This window comes from Schistocerca gregaria, unplaced genomic scaffold (genome assembly GCF_023897955.1).
Source record: "Schistocerca gregaria isolate iqSchGreg1 unplaced genomic scaffold, iqSchGreg1.2 ptg000673l, whole genome shotgun sequence".
In the NCBI taxonomy this organism is placed as follows: Eukaryota; Metazoa; Arthropoda; class Insecta; order Orthoptera; family Acrididae; genus Schistocerca; species Schistocerca gregaria.
In genome coordinates this window covers 41,692-61,373 of record NW_026062056.1, presented here as the reverse complement: position 1 = coordinate 61,373, position 19,682 = coordinate 41,692, and the positions used below count along the sequence as shown (strand labels likewise).

At 51.2% G+C, this 19,682-nt stretch overlaps 5 protein-coding genes and 1 long non-coding RNA gene across 7 annotated transcripts; 2 read left to right on the top strand and 4 right to left on the bottom strand.

Moving 5' to 3' along the window:
- Positions 1 to 348: 348 nt before the first annotated feature.
- On the bottom strand, positions 349 to 2,293 carry LOC126318644 (GTPase Era-like). 2 transcript variants are annotated; one of them, XM_049993464.1, is made up of 6 exons: positions 2,132 to 2,266; positions 1,785 to 2,066; positions 1,461 to 1,716; positions 1,058 to 1,400; positions 767 to 1,000; positions 349 to 643 (listed from the first exon to the last, which is right to left on the bottom strand). In XM_049993464.1, the coding sequence occupies exons 1-6, from the start codon at positions 2,163 to 2,165 to the stop codon at positions 626 to 628; spliced, it is 1,167 nt and encodes a 388-aa protein (XP_049849421.1). In that variant the 5' UTR covers positions 2,166 to 2,266; the 3' UTR covers positions 349 to 625. The 2 variants fall into 2 exon arrangements, with proteins under 2 accessions (XP_049849421.1, XP_049849420.1); XM_049993463.1 differs by having other exon boundaries at positions 494 to 656; positions 2,132 to 2,293.
- An 889-nt stretch (positions 2,294 to 3,182) lies between these two features.
- Positions 3,183 to 6,521, top strand: LOC126318641 (uncharacterized). The gene is made up of 5 exons (XM_049993461.1): positions 3,183 to 3,387; positions 3,583 to 3,641; positions 3,748 to 3,858; positions 3,956 to 4,030; positions 4,150 to 6,521. The coding sequence occupies exons 1-5, from the start codon at positions 3,303 to 3,305 to the stop codon at positions 6,418 to 6,420; spliced, it is 2,601 nt and encodes an 866-aa protein (XP_049849418.1). The 5' UTR covers positions 3,183 to 3,302; the 3' UTR covers positions 6,421 to 6,521.
- Positions 6,521 to 8,494, bottom strand: LOC126318643 (COP9 signalosome complex subunit 2-like). The gene is made up of 5 exons (XM_049993462.1): positions 8,347 to 8,494; positions 8,001 to 8,079; positions 7,692 to 7,911; positions 7,523 to 7,597; positions 6,521 to 7,434 (listed from the first exon to the last, which is right to left on the bottom strand). Exons 1-5 carry the CDS (start codon positions 8,462 to 8,464, stop codon positions 6,613 to 6,615), a joined length of 1,314 nt encoding a protein of 437 aa, XP_049849419.1. The 5' UTR covers positions 8,465 to 8,494; the 3' UTR covers positions 6,521 to 6,612.
- A 641-nt stretch (positions 8,495 to 9,135) lies between these two features.
- LOC126318639 (uncharacterized) lies at positions 9,136 to 12,627 on the top strand. The gene is made up of 2 exons (XM_049993459.1): positions 9,136 to 9,697; positions 9,796 to 12,627. Exon 2 carries the CDS (start codon positions 10,231 to 10,233, stop codon positions 12,625 to 12,627), a length of 2,397 nt encoding a protein of 798 aa, XP_049849416.1. The 5' UTR covers positions 9,136 to 9,697; positions 9,796 to 10,230.
- A 23-nt stretch (positions 12,628 to 12,650) lies between these two features.
- Positions 12,651 to 13,941, bottom strand: LOC126318640 (probable dimethyladenosine transferase). The gene is made up of 3 exons (XM_049993460.1): positions 13,814 to 13,941; positions 13,623 to 13,684; positions 12,651 to 13,448 (listed from the first exon to the last, which is right to left on the bottom strand). The coding sequence occupies exons 1-3, from the start codon at positions 13,938 to 13,940 to the stop codon at positions 12,651 to 12,653; spliced, it is 987 nt and encodes a 328-aa protein (XP_049849417.1). The 5' UTR covers position 13,941.
- An 82-nt stretch (positions 13,942 to 14,023) lies between these two features.
- LOC126318599 (uncharacterized) lies at positions 14,024 to 19,486 on the bottom strand. The gene is made up of 5 exons (XR_007557405.1): positions 19,338 to 19,486; positions 18,661 to 19,183; positions 17,996 to 18,551; positions 17,687 to 17,925; positions 14,024 to 17,564 (listed from the first exon to the last, which is right to left on the bottom strand). It is a non-coding gene; the product is annotated as an uncharacterized LOC126318599 (long non-coding RNA).
- Positions 19,487 to 19,682: the final 196 nt, after the last annotated feature.

The window sequence follows — 19,682 nt, the reverse complement described above, 5'->3', positions numbered from 1 at the left end:
TCTCGGCTCTCTCCCGCCGAATCGCGGTGCTCGCCGGACAGCTCGCTGCAGGGCCACTTCTTTTGCGGGCCCGAAGGTGGATTCAAACCACCAAATATCTCTTCTTCGCTCAACTCGACGTCATCCCACTCGTCGTCCTTCTCCACACAGCTCGCCTGGCTTCCGAACAAAGTGGACTTGAGCGAGACTCCCGTTCGCAGTGCTGACTAAAAAAACACAACTCGTGCAAATTAGAGTGAGGCACGATTTGGCGACACAATTCAGAACCGAATCGGCGTACACTCGGCTGGCGACGGAACATCCACCTTCGATGACGCCAACAAAAAAGAAGATCGACCGAACGCTAACTTTACAGGCAATCCTGCAGCGCATGCCATATGGCAAACAATAGCAGAAAAAATTATTTTTGTTATCGTTACACATTTTTCAGGAAAAAACGGGAAATAACTCTTGCACGCTGCGACATAGCAGTTGGCGTTTCTTAATGGGGTCTTGTATGTTTACCCCGTCTCCGTGAGTCCGGGCTCCACGTCTGTGTTTCTAACCGAAACTCTCAAATTCAGTATGACCAGAGATCCGAGCAGCGTCTCCAAGTCCCTCGCTGCTTCGTGCCTTATGGCGTGAATCACGTTTCCGCGTCTCCCTATTAGGATTTTCTTGATGCGGGCGCCGGTCAGTAAGCGCGGAAGAAATGTGCGGGCGCACGCACATGTGGGTCCTTCAAAAAAAAAAAAAAAAAGGTCGTTCGACGGACCTTCCCACGTACCACCTGAGATTGTTTAGGAACGTAGAGCTTCTGGTCTATTTTTGTGATCCCGCGCACCGGATCTTCTATCCAAGAGACGCTTTCTTGACGAATGCCGTATGGAAGTTCTTGATTTAGATGCCGAAAAATTTTTTCTTTGATGACTTCTTGTACGATTTCCAAACGAGATTGATTTGTCACGACCTCCTTCGCGTATTCCCACTCACGGAGGGGCGCCATTTCTACTAGTGCGTTCTAAAAAAACGTCAGCTATCCGCGCAATAAACGTCCTCCGTTTACGGGGTTACTTACTTTGAGCTTATCAAAATTGAGTCCGGTCAGCGAAGATCCGTAGTAGATTTTTTCAAAAATCCTATCTAGGGACGGAATGTGCTTGCGAAAGCGATCTATGACAGGATACATTCTAGCGTTCCTCGATTTATACACTTCATATCTGTCATATTTGTTCAAAAACAGTATGGCGCGTATCGGTGACATGGAGGGGTTCTTGGACCGGTTCTGCATGTATTCGTCTAGCTTGTGGATCAATTCGCGCAGTACCTGATCTATGATCTTAAAGCAGTCAACGATGACCAGCACGACGCCAGCCGAGTCGAGTGCATCCCACGCGCCCGTGGCGATTTGACGGTTGTACCTTCAAAAACGCGTCAGAAATTCGAGGCATTCTTTTCGTCCCCCGCCGATCCAGACGTACTTTTTAGCGAATTCTTTGGGGACTAATCCGGGGGTATCGATGACGACAAGCTGGGTCTTATCGATGGTCGCTATGCCGATGATCGATTTTCGAGTCGTTTGAGGTTTTCTCGACACAGAAGAAATTTTTCCCCCGCACATGCGATTGATCCAGGTGGATTTTCCGGAGTTAGCCGGGCCGATGACGGCTATAGACAGAGATTTCGCCCCTTCCGGAACGATGGGTTGGTCCAGAATCGCGCATTTGACATCGAATCCTACAGAGTTGATCGAGTTAATTTTTTTTTTTTTTTTTTTTCTGCTCGACAGAAAAAAGCCCACATACCTGGTTCGGCCGCGTGGCTCCCTTGGCCGACATTCCTCGCTCCTTGAAGGCGCTTCTTACGTCTTTTGTGTCCGCGAAGCGCTTGTTCTTGGAGTTTTTGCTCCTCGGACTGAACTGCGGCAAGCCTCTCCTCCTCCCTGACCGGAAAGACATACCGGTCTCGAATCGAGTATTGCCTACTGTGAATGCGTCCGTAGCGTAGGTCGCATGAGACCGGGCTCCTGATTTGTCTTTGCTTACAGTGCGGTGGCAGCTCGGCCGCGCGCACGAGGCGTCTCGTCCCTTTCCAAGTGTACGTCTTAGTATAGCTTTTCGTTCGCTCGCGCTGTACGGAGATGCAAACGTACCGACGCCCAAGAGGATGTGGAGGGCCGACTTCATCAGAACGTACACGCCCTAACGCGCCACAAAAGTAAACGACTCCCGGTGTTTTTTTTTTAATATATGGCCGTTCGTCGCATAGCCAGTGCGTTGTATCTCTTATCCAAAAGCTTGTCTTGATTTGTTCTTTTCCATGCGGTGAATTTTTTTTTTTTTTTTTTTTGAAAAGCCGCACGCATCTCTTCGAATGGGCCCTAGGGTGTGCTGAAAAGCCATTTCGGCCGTGAGCGCATCGGCGTGCCTTCCGCGCGCCTCTGCAGGGTGCGAGGTCAGCTCTCAGAGAGCCCGGCGTGGTTGCAGGCCTTTGGACACGTGCGCATTGTCCACTGGTCCGAGGGACATATTTTTTCCAGTTTTAGGCCTCTCCAAGACGGAAAGTCTTGGCGCTCCTGGAGAAAAGCGGCCAAAGGGGGCAGAGGCGCGATTGGCATGAGTCTTGCGGGCCGGTTCTGCGCATTCGTCCAATGAGTCTGCGACCGGTCTCGAGAGAAGCTTCCTCGTTTTTAAGGAAAATTTTTTCCACGGTTGCCGTTGATCTCGTTGAGGCCTCGTCCGGTGGGGTTCCGCGGGGCGGCGCGTGCCTTCGGTCCGCGAGGAGAGCCGCGGGCGTCGCGACGGGACGTCGGTGCGCGTTTGGGTTCTTCCCCGGAGGCGGCGCCCGTTTGGCCGTCGAGCGTCGCGAGTTCCAAGACGGACGCGGGGGGAAAAAAGCGCCCCGGCGCCTCGCGCGAAAAGCCCGTCGCGGAAGCGACGCGTCTCGAGAACCGGCCCTCTCTTGCCCCCGCTGAGAGCGCTGCCGGAACGGTCTTGCGACTCGCTCGCGTCGGCCCTTCGCGGCGTTGCCGAGCGGGGAGCGGAGCGGCGCTGGGCCGCGTCGGGAAGCCGCGAGGGGCGGTGCTTTTTGGAGGAGGGGCCAAGGGTTTTGTGGGGGCGCGAGGAGGCGGAAGCCTGCGTACACACGCGCACACGTGTGCAGGTGATTTTATTTTTTTCATTTTATTTTAGCGTATTTTCGAATATTATTTAACTCTGGCTTTATACGAGCGACCTCACCTTATTTTATTTTCCTTTCTCCGAAGCGAGCTGTTCCGTTTGTCAGACTTCAGGCTAGAACATATTTAGCAGCGAGAACACTCTATGCAGGCCACAATGGACGAGGAAATATTCAACACGATTCAGTCCTCGATTACGAGCGTGTTGATTACGGCCCAAAACGCGCAGAGTACGTGGGAGTGTGTTTCTGGTTGGCGTTTGCCGGGAGACGTTTTTTTTTTTTTTTTTTTTTTTTGGACAGAGTTTGATAGATCCTTCGCGCGCGGCTTCTGCGACCGCCGGGAGCGCGGCGCGGGCCGCCGCCGAGAAGAGAGAAAGAGAGACAGTTTGCTAAGCGCGCGTTGGTTTTTCGTCACACGAACAGACAAGGAGGCGTCGGAAAGCGCTATCGCGCAGTTTTTGCAATGGGAGAACAACTATTTTGTACGCGCGTCGGGGTGGGCGGTCGCGGTTGAAGGCGGGGACGCGAACGATGTACTGACCTTTGTGTGGCGTTTTTGCGGTTGCGCATTGGCCGACGCGCTCGCAGCCGATGTGGATGACGGCGCTCGCGTTCGAGCTGGCGGACGACTCGAAGAAGGAGTCGCCGTCCAGGCAGATTGCGGGGCTCACCTTTCGAAGGAACTTGGATGCGGACACGGTACGCGGGGACTTCCACGTTGTTGTTTTGTGTTTTTGTTGTCGCGGCCGGAGCGGAGAGTGGACTGACGGCGAGCCCGCGCGGGCGCACCGCGAAGCCCGAGAGGATGCAGATGGTGGTCAAGAGGTGGCTGGAGATATCGGTCGACGTCAGAGCGCACATCAAGGCTAAGGTGCGTTGATCAAGCGAAGCGCGCGAGCAGTCGCGTCGGTTCCTTTTTTTTTTTTTTTTTTTTCCTCCTCCCCCCCCCGACGGCGCAGTGGCTGACGCGCGAGCGGCGCGTTTTTGAAGCTCTTGGACACGATGGGTTCCGAGGTGGCGAAGTACCGCCACCTGGCGGCGCAGTGCTTCGGCCAGATTGCCGTGCTCGAGATATCCTCGTGGATAGACTGCATTGACGTGCTGCACAGGATTATTTTGCTGCAGGGCTCCGATTACTTGAAGGAGGCCGCGCTCATCGCGCTCGAGACCATATGTAGGTCCGCGCCGCCGCAGGAGTACTCCAAGAAGTCCAACAAGGTTGTCGAGGCCATCAACTTCGGCATGGAGTCTCCTTATGTTGAGCTCAAGATTGTCGCCACCAAGGCGCTCTTGGCGGTCGTGGGCTCCATGTCCGCCGACGACCTCGCTATAGACGACTGCAAGGGCTTCCTCGCGCAGGCGCTCAACGCCGCCAACTTCGGCGACGCCTCCGTTCGGCTCTACGCTTACGAGTGTTTGGTCGTCATGATAAGCCCTTACTACTACCACCTCGAGTTGGTCATGGACAAGATCTACGAGACCACGCTCAACTGCATTCGCACCGACTCCGAGCGGGAAGTGGTGCTCCAGGCAATCGAATTTTGGACCTCTCTCAGCGAGGAGGAGGCTTGCATAGCCGACGAAAACGCGCGACGTCTCGACCAGGACCCCGCTTGCAAGGAGCAGCTGCATCCCATGTACCATTTCGTCTCCAAAGCGGCTCCCACTCTATGCGACGTGCTGTGCCAGTGCGTGGAGAGGGAAATCGACCTCGACCTCGAGCAGTGGACCATAACCAGCGCCGCCAGCGCCTGTCTGAGCGCCATCTCCGTCGTCATCACCAAGGACGTTATTCCCCTCGTTATGCCCTTCATCAACACCAAAATCGTGGCCAACTATGACAACGCCCGCGCCTCCGCCCTCCTCGTCTTCGGCGCCATCATGGACGGCCCCACCATCGACGATGTCAAGGCAACCATCGTCAGCTCCCTCCCAGTCGTCCTGAGCTGTCTCAACTCCCAAACCCAACTTGTCAAGTCCACCGCCGCCTGGGTCCTCCGCCGCATCGCCCAATACCACGCCCCAGCTCTCAACGATCACGCCCAACTCGAACCCTACCTCCGCGCCCTCTGCCAATCCCTCAACGGAGACGCCAGGATCGCCGCCATCTGTTGCGAGGCCATCGAAAAACTCGCCGGGTCCGTCGACAAACCCAGCCCGGAAAACCCACTCAACCCCTACTTCAACGACCTCTTCTGCGCCCTCCTCGCCGCCAGCAACCGCCCCGACGCCTACCGCGAAAACCTCAGGCTCTGCGCCCTAGAAGCCCTCCGCATCCTCATCCTCGTCGTCCCCGAAGACTCCCTCGTCATCGTCGAGGGCGCCCTCACCCACTTCGCCTCCTACCTCGGCAACACCGTCCTCTGCGGCAACAACCCCGAAATCAGCGAACTCCAAGGCCAACTCTGCGGCATCCTCGCCACCTGCGTCTCTCGCCTCGGCAAACGCATCGAACCCCTCTCCCCCAACGTCATGGAACTCATGTTCAACCTCATGCGCAGCAGCACCAGCTCCTCCGTCCACCAAGAGTGCTTCATGACCATCTCCTTCGTCGTCCAAGCCCTCGGCGAACAATTCCAACAATTCCTGCCCTCCTACGTCGAATTCCTCTTCTACGCCCTCGTCCACTGGGAAGACACCGACCTCTGCAAACAAGCCGTCTACAGCGTCACCGACCTCTGTCTCTACCTCCCAGAACAATTCAAAGTCTACTCCCAACGCGTCATCGAAATCCTCCTCTTCAACGTCGTCCAACCCAACATCTCCCCCTACCTCGCCCCCAACATCGTCAGCTGCCTCTCCGACGTCGGACACACCCTCGGCAACGACTTCGTCAACCACCTCCCCAAAACCATGGGCGTCCTCATCAAGGCCAGCGAAATCGCCACCACCAAAACCACCGACATCACCGACACCGAGCAAATCGAATCCGTCAACATGTGGCGAGAAACCATCCTCGCCGCCTACTCCATGCTCATCCTCACCTTCACTCGCGACAAGAAGAACGAGCTAAAGGACTACATCCCAAACATCATACTCACCCTCAAAGTCATCGCCGACGACTCCGGCTCGCGCGTCGACTCCATCTCTCGCGCCATGTGCTGTCTAATCCTAGACCTCTCCGAGTACTTCGGCAGCCTCTTCTCCGCCCAGCTCAGAACCTTCCTCCCCTTCATCACCCAGGTCATGAACTCCAGCTTCAGCTCCCCGGAAACCACCCGGAGCGCCAAGCTCGCGAAAGAAGTCGTCGAGAAACTATAAAAAACTCCCCTTGAATGTATACACACACAAACGCGCACAAACCTGTCGCGCAACGAACCCCCCTTGTAACCGTTCAAAAAATGACACAAAAAAAAAAAAAATGCGCGGACTGATTTTAGAAAGCGTTGCTTCGCGCGCGGTACACCCAAAAAAAAAAGTCCACCCCCCCCCCTTCTTTTTCCCCGCGCCACTCTACCTGAGGTTCGAAAACAGCGCCTCGTTCAGCGCGTCCGCGCTCGCAGAAAGTCTCGTCAACGCCTCAAACTGGCTCTCCTTGACCTTCCTGCTCTCCAGCCTCAAAACCCGCGTCACCTGATCGACCTTCCCTTTGATCTTTCCGTCCAAAATCAACTCGATCACCAGCGCCTCCACCTCCTCCACGGGCACGCTCAGCTCCGACGCAATGTACGACAGCGCAATCCGCGTGTAAGGCCTCACGCGCTCAACCAGCGCGCCGCAGTGCAGCGCCTTCATCAAGTCGTTCAAATGCTCCGCTATCAGCGGGTCACTTAAGAGCAGCGCCGAACTCGCCTGCAACCTCTTCTTAAACTCGGTAATGTCGTGCCTTTGATAAGCCTCCACAAGGGAAGTCATCGCCTCTATCTCCTCGCAGTCCTGATACGAACGAGCTCTTTGCTCGTGAAACGGATTGATCGTGGACCCGCTCAGCATATTCGTCAGCACCAAATACCTCAAGCACTCCGTGCTCTGAGCTCGAGCGCCCGCATCGTCAAAATTCTTAAACGCCTCAAAAAAATCCGTGTTCGCCGCGAGCCAATTCTTCTCCTTCATGTACATCTTCCCCCCACATTGGTAAATCACCCCAGTCACTCTAGGATTGCACAACCCTCTAATTCTCAACGCCTTCTCGTAGAGCTCCTTCAACACCCTTGTGTTCCCACGAGCGGAGTACATACATATCTGCAGCGCATACATCTCTATCAACTCGTTCGACTTCGACAAGTCCTCCTCACCGTCCGGCAACAAGCAATGCTGGTGCACCTCCACAATTTTCTAAAACAAACAATCAATACGAAACCAGACGAAACGTGGCAAAAAACCCCCTCCATACACACACACACACACGCAGTCAGTTACACACCTTTTCCAATAACTCGTAGTTCCTCGCGTCGAGCAACACCTTCAAATACCTCAGTTCCAACCTCAACATCGCCTTCTACCTCCTCTAAACGTCAGCGCCCCCCCCCCCACAAAAAAAAGCTGCCTCCGGGCACCTCTCCCCCACCCCCCCCGCATCCGCACGCACGCACCATGTTCCCTCTCTTCTCAAGCTCCTTGAACGTCTGTGTGTATATCTCCGTGATATGCGGCGAATTGCGAATAAAGTCAAGCAACTTGTTCATCGCCTCCTCCTTCCCTATGATCAAATTCGAATACTCCTTCAATAACCTGTTGAAGTTCTTTAACACTTCCTCCATACGGCCCAGCGTATACAAAATCTTGATCATCTTCTTCAGCGATTTGAACCCCCTTTTTTCACGTGCGCGCGTAAAATTCAAATGTCAACCCCTCGGCAACGGCAACCTTCGCCCCCTGCTCTCTCGCGCGCGAATCCGTACCATTTCCCCTTGCTCGGCTCTGTTTCTAGCACCAACTCAAAACACCTCAGCATCTCCTCCGGGTCCTCGGACTCCAAGTCTGAAATTGCCCGCGAGCCGTCCAGCCGAAGGGTGCGCGCGTGTTGGAAAAAATCACCTTGTTAAAAACGCGCCCCGCACGGATCTAACGCCCCCCATCTCTCTCGCACGTGTCGCATCCATTGCATCGAGAGACCACCGCCATACATGTGTTTACACATAAAGTTGCGTTTTTTCAAGCCACTGTCCGTCCTCTAGGCCTCAATTCTCACTTTCACTTGAAAGACCCAGCTAGCGCACGGAGCGGTCAGCGCGAGGTCATACCTACCTTTAGCCTCGAAGTAGAGATGCTCTGCCTTGACTATTGGATCGTTCTCTTCCAAGTCACTTTTTTCTTCATCGCCAGAGTCATCGCTGAACAACATGCTATCGTCATAGTCGGCCATCTGCAAACCAAACGGTTCGGGGCCTCGAGCTCCAATGAACTGGCGCAGAAGAAAAAGTCTGAGTTCGTTGAAAAAGACAGGTTTTTTTTTGAACCATCTTCATTTCCGCCGTCGGCAGGCTGCTTTTAGAGGTATGACTCTTCCGAGGTCTCCCGAGGAGTCCAAACCCGAGCAAAAGCAAGGACACCGTCAAACGCTGCCACAAGAAGAAATCAGAAAACTGTCGGAAAGTTTGTATGGCTATTTGGAGCCAATCTTGCTAGAGATTGACCAACACGTCAACACCACGGTGACGAATCAAAACCGGCTTTCTCTGCAAATAGACGCCCTATCAAGAGGCACGCCGATAGCTCTTGACGACCTCGAGACCCACCGCGAAAAGAGATTCGTTTTTCTAATTTTGTGTATTTTTTTTTTTGTGCTGATGAAGAGCTAGATCGCATTCCCTCTCTCGATCCCGTTCCCCTTGTGGAATATCAGCCGAAAATGGAGAACGTATGCGCGCGCGCCGACAACATTAAGAAAATGCTGGACATCATCGTCAGGCGCGTGAATCGGCTGCACAAATTGGCGACGCAGAACGGCGCCACGTGAGAGGAGCACTCGCGTGGACTTGTCGGCGGGAGAGCGAGTCGGGGGGGGCCGGTGAGTACAAAAAACCGTACTGAAGTAAAAAATAATAGCCGTTTTTTGCCTTTGATACGAATTTGTCTGCGACAAGCTGGCCGAGGGGTGGCTGGCGATTTTCTCGCGCACGACGCGAGAGGTGTCTCTCGCTGAAAAAGGGGGTTGGGCTTTTTTCCAAGTGATGTTGGCCGCTACATTTTCTATATCAACAAAAGAGCGTTTTTTTTCTCGACGTTGGCCACACAATTGAGGCTCATTTTTGACAACTTGAGTTATTTTTTCACAACATGGAGGCCGCGCTCACGAGGTTGAGTAGGCTTGTGGCCGAAGTGGAGAGCAAATACGTCGCGGGAAATGCGGAGTTGCTGGAAGAACTAGCGAGCCAGCTGGGAGCTGGGTTGAGGGGGTTGACAGAATTGATCAGCAATTCTGAGGAACTGGGGTCGAGGGAGGAGGACATGATGGAGGCGTGCAGCGTGACGCTGAAGAGGTTGGCGGTTCGAATATGGAATGAGAGTGTGAGTTTTGCTCAAAAGCGCAATGGCGGCGCGCTGGGAGCAACGGAGGTGGGGGGTCTTCATCCGATTCCGGAATTCAGCATTCACTGTATGTATGAAATGAGGTGCTTGGGAGGCGATTGCACGGGATTGTGCGCATGAGGGCGTGGTAACGAGCGTTGTTTTTTTTTTTTTTTTTGGCTGCAGTGCGTCAGGTGGCGAGCGAGATGTTGCTGGTGGCGGTTGAGCATTGCGAGGGCGACGTGCCGATTGCGTTGTACAGTTACGCGGTGAGGTTCAGCGCGAGAACGGGGAAGCTGTGGGCGGACAGGGGGGAGAGAGAGAAGGCGAATGGGTGTTGGGACAGGGTGTTGCGCGTGTTGAGGGACGTGGAGAAGGGAGAGGATAGGAGGTGGAGCTTGTGCCGCGTGGTGGGGGAGTCGGCGGCGGTGGCGGAGCCGCTGTTGCAACTGTGCGTTTGGAAGGCGGAGTGCAATTTGGGAGGGCAGATAGAGGCGGCGGAGGACGCGGCGCGCATGGCGTTGTTTTTTGGTGTCCAAAAAGTCGTTGGGTGAGAGCGAGGAGGTGAAGGCGTTGCTACGCGATTTGGCGATTTTGTTGTACAATTTAGGCGTGAGGACGATGAAGAGGTCAGAAGACGGGGGGGAGAGTGGTGAGAGGTGGTTCATGGGGGTGTTGGCGCTACAGAGGGGTCGCGACGTGGGTTTGGGTGCGAAGTTTCGGGCCGACGCGTTGAGGGCGTTGGCGAGGTGCAATTTGGACGCGGTGGCTTCGCCGAGGGGCTTGTCGAAGGGCGGGGCGCTCGAGAGGGCTATAAAGTATTTGGAGCAGGCGCAGGAGCTGCACAACGAGCCGGTGGGCCAGTTGTTGTTGATAGAGGCGTATTGGATGGCGGGGAGGAAGGAGGGTGACGCGATGTTCGAGGGGGTGCTGAATGGCAGGAAGGTGGAGTTGTCGAAGTGCCAGTCGTTGATGTCGGCGGTGACAAGGAGCGGGAGGGGCGAAATCGTGGAGGCGATATTGGAGAGGTCGATGGAGGAGGGAAAAGGGTGGAGTGAGAACGAGTTGAGTGAGCTTCGACTGATGCAATTGGAAGTGCTGGTGAACGCGTGGAAGGCGGCGGAGAGCACGGAGCGGCTGGACTGCCGTTTAGAGAGGGTGGTAGACGACTGCATAAGGCGGTGCGAGGAGGCGGAGACGGCGTGTGAAAAAAATGAGCAGAGATTGTACGTGTTGTGTTGGGAGTTGGCCACAGAGTGCTACAAGGCGAGGAAGTGGACGGAGGCGATTAGGTGGTTCGAGAGAGTGGTGAGGGTTGGTTTGTCGTGGGCCGGGAGAGAGGAGAGAGTGGAATTGAAGGCGAAGTGCTTGTGTTTGTTGGCGAAGTGTTACTTGAATTTGGAGTCGCTGGACGAGGCGTTGAAGTGCGGCGAGTCGGCGTTGGAGGCGATGCCGACGTTTTTGCCGGGGTTGGCAGTTTTGTTCGAGTTGTACTTGAAACAAGACAGAATAGAGGGAATTCACGAGGTGATCAACAAGGTGATGAGGATAGACGAGGCGGAGTGGGGGAGGTGCAAGGAGGTGCTGTCGCCGATCTACTTGATAGAGATGTTGATTGGACAGGCGTTGGAGTATCAGAGGAGCGAGGTGACGCTGAAGGTGTTGGAGGCGTTGCTGACGGCAATTGGGAGTCGAGAGAAGACGATATTGCAGAGGCTGAAGTTGAGTTACGGGTTTGTGTTGAGGACGGCGTTGAAGATGATGTGGACGGAGCTGGCCAAGTGCGAGTGCCGCTTGGAGGAGGACGGCGAGAGGGAGGGAGAGGGGCCGAAAGGGGCGAGTTTGAAAGCGGTCAAGGAGTGGATAAACCGGGCGGGGTACTTGATTCGGAAGGCGTCTCAGGTGCTGAAAAAAGTCGGCAAGGTTTTGTTCTTCGGCTCGTCACCGCTGGCTGAAAGCGGTCCTCGGCAGGATGAGGAGCTGACGTGGATGAGCCATTACTCCTTCAATTTGGCGGTGAAGGCGCAAAATTACAAGTTGTTCGAGAACGCGCACGATTTGTTCATTGAGAGCGCGCATTTTTGTAAGCGCACGGAAGTCGAGTCGGCGGAGCCGTTGAAGCAACAGAGGAAGTGCAGAGTGTTGGCGATTAGTTCGATTTTGCTGATGTACACGTCGTCGCCGTACGACGCTTCGCGCGGTACGAAGGAGGAGGTCAGCTCCTCGAAGATGAAGAAGGGTCTGGAGGGCGCGCTTCAGCACGTGTTGCTGTGCTATCGTCTCACAGAGAGGATCTCCGAGATGAGCGCGTCGACAAAGACGGGCGAGACGTCGATTGGTGCGGACAAGGTGAAGGTGGATTGTAATAATATAGGGGAAGATGGTCGTTTGTTTGAAGATGAAAACTCGATGAGAGTGCTGCTATTTTTGTTAGATTTTGAGCTTCGAGTTTTGCTTCGGCATCCGTCTCAAGAGCTTTTTTCTTTGTTGAATTACCGAGAGGATTTCGCGGAGCCGCATATAATGATCCGCGCGTTAGAAAATTTGTCTTGGTTTATTTGGGAGAGGCATCAAGGAAGGTATTCCCTTCGCCTTGTTGGTTTGGAGTTATGCTATCGCTTGGATGCGTTGTACAGGAAGAAGTGGTCCTCCTCCAAGAGCGACCAAGGCGGCCTTGGGCACGACCTTTTGACCTGGCTGTCGAACCTCCGTCGCGCCGTGTCCTTCTGTCCCGACAAGTCCGAGAGTTTGCAGATTTACCGGAGAATTTCAGAGTTGCTCACTTTGAAGGAGGGGACAAGGGAGGAGGCGGGTGCCAGCGAGGACGTGCAGCGACAGGTGCAGTGGCTGGTGATCGAGGCGTACAACAATGGCGTTTATTATTCTAGGCTCGGAAAGTACGAAGTGTCGGCCAAATGGCTAGCCACGGCCATCTCTCTGCTACCATACTATGTGCAAAAAAATGAGTTCGAGGGGACACTCCTAGGGGCGCATGAACAAGTGCTCAAAAAGTTGTAATCCTATTGTCAAAGAAAGCGTTTTTAAGTGAAATGGATAAGATTGCTGTTAAAGGCGTTTAAGAGGGTCAGAAAGTCATTCAGATTCATTTTGTTGCTCCTTTTGTCCGCCAATCCGGATTTCTCCAGGATGTCCAGGACTGTTTTTTTCATGTGTTCGGTCGTGCAGTCCTTATCTACCGGAATGTTGTGGAGCGAGCAGTGAGTTCTGTAGTTGTCGTAAATCAGACCGACGACTTTGTCTTTTTTGAAAATTGCCTTCATGGTTTTGTTTTTGCGGGAAAACGCGATTCTCACCAGTCCGTCCCATTCCAAGAAATTGACAGGTGGAGGCGGGTTATAGGGTTTGAGGCTTATAATGCTCGACTCCACTTTTGGGGGCGGCCTGAAATTGTTTTTTCCAATTTTCATGACGTGTGTAGGTTTGCACAGCAATTGTGTGTTGATGGAGAGTCTGCAGTATAGCGGGTCGGCCGGCTCCGCGACCAGTCGAAGTGCGAATTCACGCTGAAACATGAGGAATGCTTCGCGAAAGATGGGGCGGTGGGACAGCAGTTTGAAGGTGAGAGGGGAGGAAATTTGGTAAGGAGTGTTCGACAGACAGACATCAAAGTACGGAAATTCTGTCTTAATCGCATCCCCCAGTATCAGCGTGAGTTTGTGCCGGTGTTCCGTAGACGCAACACGTCTTTGGAGCTCCGCTACCATTCTAGGATCGACTTCAATGGCAACAACTCTCTTGACCAGCGGAAGAAGCCGCATGGTCAGATTTCCAGTTCCGGAACCAATTTCCAAAACTGTGTCCGAGCTCTTCAGCTGCGCCTAGAAAGATTCATCCGTGAAGAAACGTACGCCGAGAGAGAGGGGTCCGTGAGCTGTTAGTGCTCAAATTTTTCGACGCATACACAGTAAACAGAAATGTGGTACACACACACGAAATCTACCGACGTACGCGGGTGTGTACGGAAAGCGTTTCTGTCACAAAAAACGACCTACTTTTTCGATCATGGCATCCAATATAGCGGGATTTTTCAGCAAGTGTTGCCCGTATACCTTATCTGAAATTGGTGAAGAGTTTCGTAGGCAAAGTTAACTAGATCGCCGTAAAAAAGCTATATAGTGCTACCCCCGGCCGTGCACGGAAGAGGAAAATGCTTGTTCGCGGTATTTCAAAAAGCCGAACATACTGAGTTGGAAAGTGCTGACGGTAGAATTAACGGGGGATTTCGCCTGCGTCGCAGCGCGAGAATAGGGTTTGATGGCATCTCTCAGAGCCGCCTTTCTCTCGTTTATCCCCTTGATGGCCCCTGCCATGTTCAAGGTGATTTTGCAAAGAGAAAAATGGCACTCGATTCTAAAAAAAATTTCACGTTAAAAAAAATTTTTCAGAAATAATATTATTCGCGCAGTACGTTTGAATTCTCTACTATTCGTCCTGCCAAAGTTCTGCAGATGCTCAAGTTAGCAATACTTTGATCGCAGTCTACTATCACGGTGCCCTCTGTAATTTACCTGATATCCTTCCTGGCGTAAGCGTACATATTGCCGACCATGGAACTTCCACCGGTACCTTTTACGGTTCGAGCTATCGCTCCTTATCAGCCAAATTCTGCCACTGAATTGGCGCTCGTTGCTGGAGAACTTTACCAAGTCTCTAATACTGATGGAAAAGGAATTTGGCTTCAAGGACAAGTCAACGGTGTTTATGGCTGGTTCCCTCTTTCCTATACTGAGATCGTTGATCCCACACTCCCGCCCGTGCAACCACCTACTACCCCATTTCCTCAATCCAGCGGTCAATACACCACTCCTCAACCTGTGGGCGAGACAAAACCTGCTGCTGATATCACCATCTCGGAACAAAAGCAAACCACCCCCCCAAAAAAAAAACCTTCTCCAGCCACAAAATTTCATATTGAAAAAAACAAAAAAGGACTGAGCACGACCGTTGTCATCCATGGTACGTGAGACCTAGACGCCAGCTTTCAGAAAATCGTTTTGTCGAAAACGGTCGACAAACGTGTATTTTGGCCCTGCCGTCCCCTGCTTCGTCTCTTTTCGATCTTTTCTCCTGCATTTCTAACAGTCGGCTTTCTTTTTTCTGCACTGCTTTCGCACGCCTATTTTTTTTCACTAATTTTTTTTTCAAGTCATCGCCGCCGAGCTCAACAACTGCGATCCCAGTACGTTCTTCGATGGGCCCCCCAAACGCTCAAATTGATTAGAACCGGACGCTTAACCACTGTGTCTATCTTCCCCTATTTAGAGAAAACTGATGCTACCGCGTGGCTATTTATGAAGGACTACAATAGCGTAGATGAGGGTCGACGCTTTGACTGTACTGAAGTGGCTAAAAAGACGTCCGAACCTTTCTGGAACGAGTCGTTCACTATGGTTGTCACCGACCCGGAGCTTGAAGTGGCTGTCGTTCGCGTTGTGAATGGCAAAACTTATGACAGAAAAAAATTGATCGGGGAAGTCGAATTCATTCTTCGAAGTTCCGTGCGAGACTTCGATTCTCCGGATTTCCAGAATAAATGGTACCCGCTTGTGCTGAAAGAGGGTTCGAAGGATTCCAACCGTCGTGGGCGCTCCGGCGCTGCTTCGTCTGTTGACGCCGGGCGCATACACATTTGCATTCAATACATCGATACTCGCGAGACGGGCGCCCCTACTGATTTCAAACGTATCAGCCACATAGGCTGGAGTGCAGAGGGTGGATTTGATATCTCCAACATCCCTGCAGAATGGAAGGTTCTGTTCAAGCAGGTGGGCATCAAAAAGAGAGATCTGATGCAGAACCAAGACCTAGCCAAAGACGTCTTCGATATCATGAACACCGCCACTCAAGACGCCTCCGTGCAGGAAACCGTTGTCTCTGATGCCCCTCCACCTCCACCTCTTATGCAGCAAGCCCAACCCGCTGCCCCGAGCCTCCCTCAGGCACCGGTCCCGTCTGCCCCCTCACCCGCCGCTCAAGAACCTTCGCAAACCTCTCCTTCCAACGATCTCCTCAGCGCCATCCGAAGAGGTACACAACTCACCAAAGTCGAGGTCGAAGAACGCCCCGCCATTCCGAGCGAGTCCGGTGGGCTTACTGACTTGCTTCGCAAAGCCATGGCCGGACGCGTCAAGGCCACCAGTGGCGAAACCGACCTGGATGAGGGATCCGATTCGGACTGGAGTGACGACTAAAGCCAAAAATATCTAAAGTGTTTTTATGTGCAATTTCTGGGAACAGGGCATTTCACTATCAAAAAATCGCCGCCCGTATATACAAAATGTGTATACATTCCAACGCATGTACTTTTTTTTTTCTCTCTTTGAAACATTCACCTTATCTGTGCTCCGCCTCCTCACGAACCTCTTCCAATATCTTAGCCACTCGGCTTGTGCATCCAAGCGTCTTCTTGGTTGTGTTGGTCTGAAAAAAAATATTTCATCGATCTTGTACGATAAAACTTTTTTTTTACTCTCTTTGCTCAGATTTGAAAAACACTCCCGTGTACCCCCCCCTTCTGCCAACTCTTTTTTATCCCCAATTTATCGCCTTCGCGACTTCCTATGGCCATTCGTTACGATGTAGAGTACTCTCTGTCCCTTCGAAAGCTCTATGTCCGTCTATATGTTCCCAAGCGCCACCAATTAAAGTTCGGCCTTCAAGTTATCGCCAGGCCGACCCCTGCGCTCACCTATTTGTTGATCACCGCTTATGCCTCTGATCCCCAGGCTCCCTGCCATTCCATCAAAATACCCCTCCTTCGTACACAGGCGCCATCTTCTAAAAACATCCGATTTTCTCAATCGGATGACTACGTCCTCATTGTTCTGGACTTGCCCTCTCCTTCCTCGTCCAACCGGCATTCGAGTCCGGAAGAGGATTTGAAAGCAGTCATGCGAACTCTATCACTACCTGATCGCGGCTGCCTTTCCATCTACCAAATTTTCTGTAAAAACTGTCATCATTCCCTAATCCACCAACAATCTCAGTCCGACCGCGCTCCGTTCCAGTACGAACCCTCCGGTACTCCCACTTCTGAAACATAAACTTCCAAACATTCGAGTCCGTATCATGCTTCTATACGCACACACTGACGCTCTTTGATGCAGAGTCCTTAAGCTTCCCGGCGACCATTGGCACCTGCTCCGCGATCTATGGACGTGTGCTTGCACTGCTCCTATGTTGAACCGTTCGGAAAAAATGAAACACGGCGGCCTCTTACGACCAGATCCTGGAACACTGCACCTAGGTACAAGTCATCTCTCTTTTCATTCAGGTGATGTCAATTTAGATTCCTTGTACATGTCCAACGAAGAATCTCCCGTATTCGAAGAGTTCAAACAGCGCTGGAGACCTTTCACTTGCGTCCGTTGTCGCTTGCCTCTCGGGCTCGCCGAAATGACGCCAAAAAACAACTCAACTTCGAAAAACAATACCGACGAGCATTGTTCCTTTGAACTCGTTTCGCGCCCCAATGTCGGTCTGGTTCTCACCGACGCCCGCACTCTCATCAACTCCGATAACGTTGTTCTTGTGTCTGACCTCCTCTATCCTTCGGATTCGAATCACTCCTACCCACACATTAAATTCTTTAAACATTGTATCACCACCGTCTTACCTACATCTGAGCAGTCCAATTTCTTCTCCCTCCACAGAACCGAGACCTATATTAGCTCAACAATCCTTGAATTCATCCGCTCCAGCGGCAACTTTCAATTCCACCTCACCAGCACCCATCAAGACGCCCCCTCTATCCTCATCACCGTTCTGAATTGGAACTCTCTGTACTTCGAATCACACGACGTCACCCCGCTGCTCGAAGAAGTCGAAGCCTACACTCACTTTTTACCCATCATCAAGATCAGCTACATAGAAATCTCGAACAACTCGAGCGACGACGTCTTGAATTCAAAACCGTATAAATGCCGAGAAACAATCTACATTAGTCAGGATATTTGCTATTACCTTACCGCCTTGCTCAGAATGAGAAACTCAGTTTTGACCTCGCAAGGCAAAGGAATGACAGACGGTACAAAACAGGCTTATTTTTACTACATACCCACAGAATAATTTCAACGAAGAAAGGGGACCAAAGCCCTTTCATACAGAATTTGTGGGACATGCAAATGCATTGGAACCAGCAGAAAAAAACAGATAACTTACTTCTCTGTGGATATCGCAGAACTTTTTGGTGTATGCAGAATGACCAGCCGACCTCAACGCCTCTCGATGGCTGCGTGCTTCGCACTCATCAGAACAGAGCGCACATGCAAACGTACTGGTCGCCCCGCCAAACACCTGTAAACAAAAAATGCTTTGTTGGTCATAGAATGGCAAAATAAAATTTTAAAAATGTCATTCCTCATACATTTGATATAGTACGCCATTTGTCTGGTTGTAGAAGCACTGATGTACATACGGAAACCAAAATTGATATGCTTACATTAAGAGGGATATGAATACATACGTATCACGTATAGTCTTCATATAAGGCGAATTTTAATTCATTGCCGAGTAGCTGTTCTTAACGCCAGATGCCACTCTGACAAAATGAACAAGTTTCCCGTAGGCATATTTCACTAATTCTGGCGAATTTGGAGACAGCAGGTACCCATCTGCGATCGACTTGAGCGCTCTAGTCGAATCTCTTGTCAAAGGGCTGTTTCTGTAACTATGAACGAGGAAATTCCAAAACATCAAAATTTGAATAATTGCACTCGGGTCTCTAGAAATGAGTCTGGTGATGAGGGTGAACAAGATGAGTACTTCAATAGAAGATGCATAAATGAGCAGCTTCATCTTGTCCGATCGAATCTTTTTAAAAATTCGAACTGTTTTCAAATTGATGCCATATCTTTCTGCCTCAACTGGTAATAGCAACATTACGTTGATGTACGCATATATAGCCAGCGGAAAGAGTGCAACTATAAAAAAGGGAGTTAGAAGAATGCAGGATGGCAAAAATATCGGTTAAACTACCACGCTGTGCACAAACTATTTGATCGCATTTGCGACGTAAAATTCTGTGCGTACTTAAATTGGGTTTACCCACTAAGAATGTCAAGCAATAGACGATATGATTCGAGCATTGATTCTTCATGGCTTCAGCCAGATACTGAGTTGACATTTTGGGTTTTCCCACTGCTCTGAACAAGCAGAGAGCATAGGAAATAAACCCACACAAAAATGCTAAATTGTAGTGAGCATTACCCAAAAAGATGGAGTAGAACGTATTTAGAAGGAAGAAAAAAGAATGGAGTAATATCGATAAATTGGTAGCTAGGATCGAAACACGAAACAAATGTGCGAAAGGTTTTTGAGTACTTGGTCCCTGAGCACTTCCCTTCTCCTGCGTTGAAGGGAACTTTGACTTGCATCCACTTTCTGTTGCATTCGCTTGACGACTTCCAGAGCAATCGGCTGTAGAGGATGAACAATGCTGATTTGGCGAAGAGCATAATGGCGTATTTGGTATTGTTTTAGAATTGTTTGTTTCATCGGCTGCTGAGCTTTGTTGTATTTTGTCGGCTGGATTTGTTATAACATAATCTGGGTTCTTTTGCGGGTGTAAAAGAGTTATGTGAGATTAACATTCTCGAGCTGTTCATGAGAGCACTGGTCTCATGACTTAGTATAAACATTTTTCAATAAAAGACATCCAAATGATAATGTCTAGAGAGGCTTTTGTGACAATCTCACGCTTGACATACAATATGCCGTTTGAACCACTTTTGCTTTATGAGGTGGAGCGTAGACTCTTCATCTTCAGTTCCTATAAATGTCAAGTTTCTCTGATACTCGATCCACCTCGGTTCATTGAGCCAGTCAAACGTCTCGAACAATACCGAAGACGAGGTGCTCATACTCTCGATTAAAAAAAAATGAATTTCAATCTATATTGAGAATTCGGAAATAACTGAAGATAAAATATTTCGTGCTAAGACATAGTCGAAATGTCACTGTCTCTATATGATGAACACGCATTGTATATATACTCGAAATTTCAAAATTCTCTCTTTTCAACTGTGTCTATACTAAGTTAACTTTGATGTCTC